At 45.4% G+C, this 12,488-nt stretch overlaps 1 protein-coding gene across 1 annotated transcript in view; it reads right to left on the reverse strand.

Moving 5' to 3' along the window:
- Positions 1 to 12,488, reverse strand: part of spega (striated muscle enriched protein kinase a) — a 198,003-nt gene that overhangs the window by 149,673 nt on the left and 35,842 nt on the right. Inside the window, exons 6-7 of the mRNA XM_060827721.1 lie at positions 8,754 to 8,842; positions 8,137 to 8,312 (exon numbers count right to left, since the gene is read on the reverse strand). Of these exons, the coding sequence (XP_060683704.1) occupies positions 8,137 to 8,312; positions 8,754 to 8,842 (265 nt within the window). The remainder of the gene's footprint in view (positions 1 to 8,136; positions 8,313 to 8,753; positions 8,843 to 12,488) is intronic.

Genomic DNA, 12,488 nt, shown 5'->3' on the forward strand with positions numbered 1-12,488 from the left:
ACCCTCAATTTTTTTAGTCATCCAGCATTCCCTATACCTACCAGCCTTCCCTTTCACCCTGACAGGAATATACTTTCTCTGGATTCTTGTTATCTCATTTCTGAAGGCTTCCCATTTTCCAGCCATCCCTTTACCTGTGAATATCTGTCCCCAATCAGCTTTTGAAAGTTCTTGCCTAATACCGTCAAAATTGACCTTTCTTCAAGTTAGAACTTCAACTTTTAGATCTGGTCTATCCTTTTCCATCACTATTTTAAATCTAATAGAATTATGGTCGCTGGCCCCAAAGTGCTCCCCCACTGACACCTCAGTCACCTGCTCTGCCTCATTTCCCAAGAGTAGGTCAAGTTTTGCACCTTCTCTAGTAGGTACATCCACATACTGAATTTTTTGAGTTGGGCAATGAGGTCTAACAGAGTTTGCCACTTCACACTCAGAAGACAGATTTTATGGGAAACAGTGATGGTAAGCAAAGGTAACAGGAAGTTCGCCCTTCCAGCCTGTTCTGCCATTCAATATGATCATGGCTGATCATCCACCTCAATCCCCCATTCCCGCTTTCTCCCTCATACCTGTTGATCCCTATAGCCCTCAGAACTATGACTAACTCCTTCTGGAAAATATTCAATGTTTTGGCTTCAACCGCTTCCTGTGACAGAGAGCTCCCCAGGCTCCGCACACCCTGGGTGAGGACATTTCTCCTCATCGCCATCCGAAATGGCCTACCTCATATCCTTAGACTGTGACCCCCCTGGTTCGGGACTCCCTGGTCATCAGGAACACCCTTCCTGTGTTTATCTTGTCTACTTCCTGTGAGAATTTTATAGGTTTGTGTGATCCCTTCATTTTCCTAAACTCCAGTGAATATAGTCCTAACCAATCCAGTGTCTGCTCATACATCAGTCCCGTCATCCAAAAGGGAGTGATGAGGAAGTGCGACGAACAGCAGTGGACCCAACATCGACCCTTGCCGTACGCCACTAATAACTGGACACCAAGATAAACATGTTCCATCAACTACAACCCTCCTTTTTCTTTTAGCAAGCCAATTACTGATCAAACTGCTATGTCTCCCACAATCCCATTCCTCTGCATTTTGTATAATAGTCTACTGTTATCTAGTCTACCTTATCGAACGCTTTGCTGAAATCCATATACACCACATCAACCGGTTTACTCTCATCTACCTGTTTGGTCACTTTGTCAAAAAAACTCAATAAGATTCGTTAGGCACGACCTACCCTTCACAAAACCATGCTGACTGTCCCTGATCAGATTATTCTTTTCTAGATGGTTATAAATCCTAGCTCTTATAACCTTTTCCAACACTTTACCGACAACTGAAGTGAGACTCACTGGTCTGTAATTACCAGGGTTGTCTCTACTACCCTTTTTGAACAAGGGAACCACATTTGCTATCCTGTATTCCTGTAGACAACGATGATTTGAAGATCACTGCCAAAGGCTCGGCAATCTCTTCCCTTGCTTCCCAGAGGATCCTAGGATAGATTCCTGATGAAGGGCTTTTGCCCGAAACATCGATTTCGCTGCTCGTTGGATGCTGCCTGAACTGCTGTGCTCTTCCAGCACCACAGATCCAGAATCTGGTTTCCAGCATCTGCAGTCATTGTTTTTATCCTAGGATAGATCCCATTCAGCCCAGGGGAGTTGTCTATTTTCACACTCTGCAGTATTTCTAATACCTCTTCCTTGTGAACCTCAATCTCTTCTAGTCTAGATGCAAGTATCTCTGTGTCTTCCTCGACAACATTTTCATTTTCTATAGTGAACACTGTCGAAAAACATTTATTTAGTGCTTCCCCTATCTCCTCTGACTCTACACACAACTTCCCACTATTATCCTTGATTGGCCCTAACTTGACTCTAGTCATTCTTTTATTCCTTAAATACCTATAGAAAGCCTTAGGGTTTACCCTGATCCTATCCGCCAACAACTTCTCATGTCTCCTCCTGGCTCTTCTGAGCTCTCTTTTTAGGTCTTTCCTGACTTCCTTGTTACCCTCAAGCGCCCTGAGTTTTCACATTTTGTCCTAACATAAGCCTTCTTCTTCTTGAACAGGGATTCCACTTCCTTAGTAAAACACGGCTCACGTGTTCTATATCTTCCTCCCTCCCTGACAGGTACATACTTCTCTAGGACACACAGGAGCTTTTCCTTGAATAAGCTCCACATTTTTAATGTGCTCATCTCCTGCAGTTTCCTTTACCTTCCTACGCTTCCTAAATCTTTCCTAATTGCATCATAATTTCCCTTCACCCAGCTGTAACTCTTGCTCGGTGGAGTACACCTATTCCTTTCCATCGCTAAAGTAAACCTGGCAGGATTGTGATCGCTGTATACAAAGTGCTCACCTACTTCCGAGTCTAACACCTGGCCAGGCTCGTTACCCAGTACTAAATCTAATGTGGCTTTGCCCCTTGTCGGCCTGTCTACATACTGTGTCAGGAAGCCCTCCTGCACACACTGGACAAAAACTGACCCATCTATAGTACTCATACTGTAGTGATCCCAGTCAATATTTGATAGTTGAAGTCCCCCATGACAACTACCCTGTCTCTCTCACTCCTATCGAGAATCATCTTTGCTATCCTTTCTTCTACATCTCTGGGACTATTCGGACACTCTGGGACACTCATTTTGCTCACTGTCAGAGTGCACTTTTGCTGTGCTCACTATCCGAGTGACAGTCTTGCTATGTTCACTATCAGAGTGCACTTTTGCTGTGTTCACTATCAGAGTGACACTCTCATTGTGCTTACTATCAGAGGGCACTCCTGCTGTATTCACTATCAGAGTGACACTCTCATTGTGCTTACTATCAGAGTGATGCACTCACTATGCTCACTATCACAGAGTCAAAAAGTCAGAGAGATGAACAGCACGGAAACAGACCCTTCGGTCCCAATCCGACCAGGTATCCCATGCCGACCAGGTATCCCAACCCAATCTAGTCCCACCTGCCAGCACCCGGCCCATATCCCTCCAAACCCTTCCTATTCATATACCCATCCATATGCCTTTTAAATGTTATAATTGGACCAGCCTCCACCACTTCCTCTGGCAGCTCATTCTATACACATACCACCCTCCGCGTGAAAAAATTGCCCCTTAGGTCCTTTTTATATCTTTCCTCTCTCATCGTAAACCTATGCCCTCTAGTTCTGGACTCTCCCATCCCAGGGAAAAGACTTTGTCTATTTATCCTATCCATGTCCCTCATGATTTTTATAAACCTCTATAAGGTCACCCCTCAGCCTCTGACACTCCAGGGAAAACAGCCCCAGCCTGTTCAGCCTCTCCCTATAGCTCAAACCCTCCAACCCTGGCAACATCCTTGCAAATCTTTTCTGAACCCCTTCAGGTTTCACAACATCCTCAGAGTGACACTCTGTCGCTGTGTTCACTGTCAGAGTGACACAGTCTCACACATTTCAGAGACAGACACCAACACAAACTCACTGACATACAGACACAAAACTAAAACATGAACAGTCACAAACATGACAATTTACCCACATGAACAGAGTCATTTACTCACACAGGCCAAACACAGAGCTACCCACAGCAGCAACATGGCCCAGGTTAGTGGCTGGGAGCTGCAGACAATAACGGACATGAAACAACCCTTAAGTGAATCGAGTTTGTCCAGATGTGGCTGCAATGTCATAGGGACCACGTGTGTACATCGCTGACCTGATCCCAGGGTGACCCAACCCCAGACCAATGTAGACTGACCCACACTGACCCAAGCCAGCCTAGACCAACTCAGACCGACCTAGACTGTTCCAGAAAGGATCTGCACAGTCAACGTTTAATCAAGTCCAGGGTATACATAGCTATTTCCATAAATGTGGAAGAGTTGGTGGTGGCAACTTGTGTCCTTGTTAGCATTCTGAGCACTGCCCTACCAAAGTGGTCGTGTCATCCAGGTCAATCCAGGTCATCAATCATACCTTTTCACCAATACCTTCATTTTGGAAACCCCTGGATGATGATGGTGGACTTCAGCCAGTATCTGGCAATGACTTTTGCTTGGGACAGTGACTCTTATTCCCCATAATAATATGCCATCCTCTACACTGCTCTGGTCTCTCTGAGTCCAAAAAGGCTTCAATTCTGGTTGGGATCACACTTTGGTTTCACCCAACACCAGCTGTTTCAGTTTTGCCAGGACTGGATATATCTGCAAAATCTGACAGTTAGCTGTGACAGGACATGTGTCCAGAAAATTTAAAATCATTATGCTCATTTCCAGAGACAGTACCACTGCTGGCATATCTGCCAGTGGGAGGCAGCACAATGCATCCACATTTGCTACTTGGCCTCCCAGATGGTGTTGTAACTTGTATTTATATGCACTGACAATTAGAGCCAACCATTTAATTTGGCTTGAAGCTACGGGTGGCATTGTAAATCTAGCAGAGCTTTGTGGTCTATTATAATTACAAAATTACACCTGCAAAAGGTATTGGTGGAACGTCCCGACTCCAAATATGGCCCCCAAGTCTTCATTCCCTACCTGGGCATATTTACTCTCTGCATTAGTCAAAGTCCTGCATGCACACGCTATTAGGGAGGGTATCCATTTCCATTGGAATACCCTACAACTCATATGCTCCATTTGGCCCATTTTCCAATGTTAAAGCCAGTTGTAGCACCTGTTTAAAGTTGAGTTGGTCTTCAGCTCGCAGGGGTTTCTGCATGGTTACATCATTAATCCACATATGAAATGGTCTCTCAGCATCTCATTAAAAGTTAAATCAAAGTCACATGCCTTTGCCAGTCATCTTAACATAGTTAAAAATCTTGAATTGCCAAGCAAAACTGATAACATCTCAGAATTAGAGAAGGTTTGGGGTCATAATATTCCTGAACTAAATCCGTCAACTCTTGAAAGGTTTTAGAATCTGGTGCCTCAGGGAAAAGTTAGGTAGAGAGAATTCCAGGTTCACACTGCCTATCCTGTGAGGATCTGTTTCCTGGAATCACACCCGGACGTGATCCAGTTTGAATTTAAAGATTATGCTCCTGCACACTTGCTCCCCACACCCAATCTCTCCACCCCCGCCAAATCGCACCTCTCCCCCACCGACCAGAGAGCAGTTTCTGTGTGTCTAACTCACAGGAATCCTTTACTCAGGTTAAGCACCTCAATTAGATCACCTCTATTAGATAAACTATTAAATCAAGCACCTCAATTAGGTAAACTGCTACTTTCTTTCCCCAGTATTCCTCAGGGACATCAATACCCTACTGCTCCCCCAGAAATCTCACAAATGTTCCCACTCAGCAATGAACTCTTCACTGTTACATGGTGTATTCTTCTCACTCCCTTCCCAGCCTGTGACTCTGATGCAGGGAGCAAGGGGTGCTGGGGAACAATCTTTAGATTCAAACTGGATCACGTCTGGGCATGATTCCAGGAAGCAGATCCTCACAGGAAGGGCAGTGGGAACCTGGAATTCTCTCTCCCTGTAACCCTGGGGCTCTATTATGGACCAGGCCCGACCCCCTCAAAATATTTAAAGAAGGTAGCCCAGACCTTAATGTTTTCTTATTTTAAGGGTAGATGTAAAGTGCATATTCCAAGAGTGATACAGCTGGTCAAACCACTTGGCTTTAAGTAAAACAGAATTTATTTGAACACTACAGTAGAAACACAAACTAAAGAAAGTGAAATTTAGAATAACAACTCACGGAAAACTTAACTGACCGAGATGGCAACTTAACAAAGGAGCTGATCCAATTCCTGTAACATCCCTTAAACACATCCCTTGGCAAAAGGCTAAATTCAAACATGAGTTCTCACAGGTAGGAGAGAGAAAAGTCAGCCAGGAATCATCGGCTGAAGCTTGGAACCTTTCTTGGGACTGCAGTAGTTTCTCACTGTTTCAGTTAGTTTGCAGATGACGCCAAAATTGGAGGTGTAGTGGACAGCGAAGAGGGTTACCTCAGATTACAACAGGATCTGGACCAGATGGACCAATGGGTTAAGAAGTGGCAGATGGAGTTTAATTCAGATAAATGTGAGGTGCTGCATTTTGGGAAAGCAAATCTTAGCAGGACTTATACACTTAATGGTAAGGTCCTACGGAGTGTTGCTGAACAAAGAGACACCTTGGAGTGCAGGTTCATAGCTCCTTGAAAGTGGAGTCAAGGTAGATAGGATAGTGAAGAAAGTGTTTGGTATGCTTTCCTTTATTGGTCAGAATATTGAGGACAGGAGTTGGGAGGTCATGTTGCGGCTGTACAGGACATTGGTTAGCCCACTGTTGGAATATTGCATGCAATTCTGGTCTCCTTCCTATCGGAAAGATGTTGTGAAATTTTAAAGGGTTCAGAAAATATTTACAAGGATGTTGCCAGGGTTGGAGCTACGGGGAGAGGCTGAACAGGCTGGGGCTGTTTTCCCTGGAGCGTCGGAGGCTGAGGGGTGACCTTTTAGAGGTTTACAAAATTATGAGGGGCATAGATAGGATAAATAGACAAAGTCTTTTCCCTGGGGTCGGGGGGTCCAAAAGTAGAGAGCATAGGTTTACGGTGAGAGGGGAAAGATATAAAAGAGACATAAGGGGCAACTTTTTCACACAGAAGGTGGTACGTGTATTGAATGAGCTGCCAGAGGATGTGGTGGAGACTGGTACAATTGCAACATTTAAGAGGAATTTGGGTGGGTATATGAATAGGAAGGGTTTGGAGGGATATGGGCCGGTTGCTGGCAAGTGGGACTAGATTGGCTTGGGATATCTGGTCGGCATGGACGTGTTGGACCCAAGGGTTTGTTTCTGTGCTGTCCATCTCTATGACTCAATAACTAGAATAAACCTGAATTGGGAGAACTGGCCATTCCCCTGCCATTGTTAAACTAGGCTCTTTCAGAGCCCTCCGCATCTCTGCCTTAATAACGTATCTCAAAAAAAACCCAAGGACAAAATAACCTCATTAAATGGACAGCATTGTCAAAGGGACAGTGAGCATTGTTATATCACCAAGATTCATTTCATTTGCATATAAATTTACAGATTTGGAACAAGTGTAGGCCATTCAGCCCCTCAAGCCAGCTGCACTGTTCAATGGGATTTGGAACAGTTTACTTTCCCAATTGCACATTCTCATCACCCCTCCCCACACACATGGAATCCCCCTCGGATTCACCCCCTCCACCGCCAGACAGAAATCTCTCCACCTCCTTCTTAAATATATTCAATGGCCCCACCCCAACTGTTTTCTGAGGCAGAGAGTTCATTCCTGGACACTATGGGTAATTTAGTATGGCCACCCCACCCTAACCTGCACATCGTTGGGACTGTGGGAGGAAACCCACACAGATGTGAGGAGAATGTGCAAACTCCACACAGATAGTCACCCGAGATGGGAATCGAATTCGGGTCCCTGGCGCTGTGGGGGAGCAGTGCTAACCCCTGTACTTGCTCCTGCAGGTTTCCCTGTTTGTGAAACCCTGTTTAGAATTGTTTACGTTGCTTTTCTGTGTTCTTGCATTTGGAGCAAATTACTTCAAACATCAAGTGTTACATTCCCCTCTCTGGTCATTTTACCAGCTTTCCAAGGTCTTCCTGAGGTTCATCACTCCCCTCTTTCCCCACACCTTTAGTGTCATCTGCAAATATGAATGAGGTGACCTAAATACCCTCCACTCATCTCATGTAGCAGGAACAGCAAAGAGCCAAATACTGATCCCTGGGGGTGCCGGGGCTGGGGAGTCTCTGCATTTAACATGTTTTGCAAAATCCATACTGACCCCTCGATTCCCTTCCACCTGTCTGTCCTGGCCTTAGTGAGTGAGCCCGACAGCAGCCCCCTCCCCACCCACCGCTGCTCTCCCTCCCTACCCCACAGATTCACTCCTCTCGAGGAGAAGAAATTCCCCTTCATCTCTGTCTAAAATGGGTGCCCCCTTATTCTGAGATGATGCCTTTTTGATCCTAGACTCTCCCCTAAGGGGAAACCACCTCTCGTCAATTACACTCTCTGAAGGGCCCTCCATCCATTGGAACCATACTTAATCTAAGCTCCGAGCCACACAAGGCCAGTGGGAGTTATACAGTGGATTGAGTGAATCAGGCCCATGGTCCCATGGTGTGGCTCCCGCTCACCTTTGACCTCCAGTTTGCCGTCACACTGTTTTGTTCCGTACTCGTTGATGGCCTTACAAGTGTACATTCCAGAATCCGCCCTCTGCACAGCCACAATGTTCAAGTGAAACCGCCCGTTCTCCCCCTCCAGCACGTAATGGCGGCTATCGCTTTTCACCGGCTCCCGGTTTCTCAGCCTATCCAGGGAAAATTTGACAGCAGTTATACTGTGGGGGCGGAGGATTCTCCGAATGGCGTGGGGAAGGGAGGTGTCAGGGGCATTGGGAGGAGCACCCGCTAACAAGACCCCAATGATGTGTGGCTCTGTTAGAATCCATTTGGGAGTGAGCTTGTCAATGTGTTGTTTCAGCTTGTGTGAGTGTGCGTGTGAGAGAGAGTGTGTATGTTTGAGAGAGAGTGTGTGTGTGTGTGAGAGAATGTGTGAGTGAGAGAGTGTGTTTGTGTGTTGGTGTGTCAGTGTGTGTGTGTTGGTGTGTGTGCCATTGTGTGAGTGCATACAGATCTGTGCACATTGGGTTCGGAAATGATTGAGATATCAGGATGTAATCAGAGTCATGACCGGAGCAGGGACATGGGGAAGAGGCTGGGTCATGTGCTCTGAGCTCAATTTCACTCACCAGTAAATGATAGGCTTCGGCTGTCCAAGCACACACACAGTTAGACTGATGTTCTGTCCTTCCACTGCGACCTGGTCATTCAAGGGCACCTACAGATAGACACAGAAACCAGTCAATGGGTTCCAGTCAGGGAACACACAGCAGGCAAGAGACAGATCCAGAAATTCATCCCGCCCTGGTCTTTTACATGAGGTATTAAACTTTTCCCAATGATCACAGAGAGGTTTACACTGATGGCAGGGTATATATCAGTGAAAGGGGTGAAGTGTGTTGTTTGTGTGAGACAGAGTGTGTGTGAGTATGTGTGTGTGTGAGTGTGAGTGTCTTTTGAGAATTGGGGTGAGGAGTAGGATTGTTGTAAGTGAATATTATCTAAATTGGGAAAGATTGCAGCAAGGTCCAACTCAAAGGGATTTAGGATTCTTTGTGTGTGAATCATAAAAATCTAAATTCATCCAAATTCAGTGGATAGCAAGAAAGATCAACGGAATGTTGACCTTTATTTCAAAGGGAATGGAGTATAAAAGTAGGGAGGTTTTGCTAAGATTGTACAGAGCACCAGTCAGACCACACTGGAGTTAGCAAGAATGAGAGGTGACCTTGTCAAAACATATGAGATTCTTAGGGAGGGATGTGGAGAGACGGTTTAGGAGGGATGTGGAGAGGTGGTTTTCCCTCGGGGGAGAGTCTAGGATCAGACAGGCATCATCTCAGAGTAAGGGGGCACCCATTTTAGACAGAGATGAAGGGGAATTTCTTCACTCCGGGGGTGAGTGAATCTGTGGGGTAGGGAGGGGGAGTGGCGGGGGGGCTATCGAGGCTCAGTCACTAAGGCCAGGACAGACAGATAGAAGGGAATTGAGGGGAAAAGGCAGGAGAGTGGAGTTGGGGATGATCAGATCAGCCATGGTCACATTCGGTTCTGGATATAAGTTTGCTTGCTGAGCTGGAAGGTTTGTTTTCAGACATTTCGTCACCGTGCTAGTTAACATCATCAGTGAGAACCTCCGGTGAAGCACTGGTGTTAGTGACCTGCTTTCTATTTATGTGTTTAGGCTTCCTCGGCCTGTCCTGTGGTGATCTCATGTCTTGTAGTGATGTCACTTCCTGTTCTTTTTCTCAGGGGGTGGTAAATGGGATCCAAGTCAATATGTTTGTTTATAGAGTTCCGTTTGGAATGCCATGCTTCTAGGAATTCTTATGTGTGTCTCTGTTTGGCTTATCCTAGGATGGGTGTGTTGTCCCAGTCAAAGTGCTGTCCTTCCTTATCTGTATGTGAGGATACTAGTGAGAGAGGGTCATGTCTTTTTGTGGCTAGTTGATGTTCATGTATCCTGGTGGCTAGATTTCTGCCAGTTTGTCCAATGTAGTCTTTGTTACAGTCCTTGCATGGTATTTTGTAAATGATGTTTGTTTAGTTTATTGTCTGTATGGGGTCTTTCAAGTTCATTAGCTGCTGTTTTAGTGTGTTGGTGGGTTTGTGGGCTCCCATGATGCCAAGAGGTCTGAGTGACTTAATCTGTACGTTGGTATTCTGGGTAGCGAGACTATGGGTCTGAGGGGGCTCCTGGTTTGTGAATTTTAATGAGCCCCAGCTCATTGAGCAAACTTACATCTAGAACCTCAACCTGAGCTACAAATCTTCTCCAAACTCGATATCACCTCTTGGCGCAATACACTAAAACTGGTCTGAAAATGGGAAATCAACGCCATCCGACAGAGCACCACCCACGAACAGCTGTACTTCCTGCACGAATGCCGAAGGAAACAGATCCTACCGAAATGTCTTCAACACAAACCTCCCCTTAACACCCCACTAGCCAAAAGAATAGCAGAGCAAAACGGCCAGCGAATGCTTAGAGAAATGATCAAAGATGTCCTCAACAGACTCCATAAATAAAACGGGGAAATTTTGCACCAAAAAACTTAATCACTAACACGACAGACCATGAATGGACTGACACAGTACAACAAACACAGACAATAGACAGCGGCAAACAAAGAAAACAAATGAACTAGACCTCAACAAACTCACACAAAATAACAACACAGACAACCTAGAAGCATAGATAAAAAAACTTATCTGACCCACCCTTAACAGTCACTGAAAAAGCCATCTTAGTAAGAGGATTAAATTACAACTACTGGATGCAGACAAGCAGATTTCTTAGCAGCATTAGAAACAACACTGAAAGATGGATGGCACGGTGACTCAGTGGTTAGTGCTGCTGCCTCACAACACCAGGGTCCCAAGTTTGATCTCAACCTCGGGTGACGACTGTGTGGAGTTTGCACATTCTCCCGTGTCTGCATGGGTTTCCTCCGGGTGCTCTGGTTTCCTCCCACAGTCCAAAGATGTGCAGGTTGGGTGGATTGGCCATGCTAAATTGCCCATAGTGCTAGGTGAATTAGGGAGGGGAATGGGTCTGGGTGTCGGTGTGGACTTATCGGGCTGATGGGCCTGTTTCCACACTGTAGGGAATCCAATCTAATACAACCAACTCACAGAGGAAACCCGACAGACAGTCGCACCAGCATTAAGCAGGAAAAAGGAACCACTCAGTACAAAAGAAAGGAAAGTACTAGAAGGACTCAAAAAAGATAAAAGCATTGTTATCCTATCTGCAGACTAGGACGGTTGACAGTCATTTTAAACTGAAGTGATTACGTTGAGAAAGCAAATGCACTACTTGCAGATACTGACACTTACCAACAGGTAGTGATAGACCCAACTCCACAACTAGAGAACCGAATCACTGCCCTACTCAAAAAACTTAAGAAATCTGGAGAATTAAGTAAGACAGACTTCCAAAAAATAAAACCTAACGGATCCAGAAAACCACACGTCTATGGATTACCCAAAATTCACAAACCAGGAGCCCCCCCCCCAGACCCATAGTCTCGCTACCTGGAAAACCAGCGTACAGATTAGCCAAGGAGCTACACCAAAGACTAAAACACTTAGTGGAAGACGCACACCACTCCATCCACTCCACCCAAGAATTCCTGAAGACCAAAGACACCAAGATAGAAGAGGATGAACTAATGGTCTCCTTTGATGTAACAGCCATGTTTATATCCATCAACATCAACCTGGCCAAGGAAACTCTGATTGCACTGATAGAAGGCCCAAAGACACATACACCAAACACCACCAACTTCATCAGCAAGGATAGTATCATCAAGCTAGTGGTCCTATGCCTTACCACCCACTTCACCTTCAACAACTAAACCAATGGAACACCCATGGGATCTCCGATATCAGGGTTCTTAGCAGAGGCAGTAATGCAGAGACTTGAGCAAACAGCTCTGCCAACCATCCAACCCAAACTTTGGGTCTGCTACATGGATGACACCTTTGTCATCACAAAACAGAACAAATTAGAGGAAACCTTCAAGACCATCAATAATACCCTTACTGGCATAAAATTCACTGAAGTGGAGGAAAACAACAACAAACTGCCATTCCTAGATGTCACAGTAGAGCAAACAGCCAATGGAGAACTTCACACCAGCGTCTACAGGAAAACAACGCATACTGACCAAATACTGAACTACAGAAGCAATCAGCCCAACACCCACAAACAAAGCTGCATCAAAACATTATTTCAACGAGCCATCACACACTGCAGCACAGAGGAACTACGCAGAGCAGAGGAAAATCACCTATACTGCGTATTCAATAAGAATGGGTACCCAATGAACACAGTTTGCTGATTTTTCAGCAACAAACCC

This window comes from Hemiscyllium ocellatum, chromosome 7, assembly GCF_020745735.1.
Source record: "Hemiscyllium ocellatum isolate sHemOce1 chromosome 7, sHemOce1.pat.X.cur, whole genome shotgun sequence".
Lineage (NCBI taxonomy): Eukaryota > Metazoa > Chordata > Chondrichthyes > Orectolobiformes > Hemiscylliidae > Hemiscyllium > Hemiscyllium ocellatum.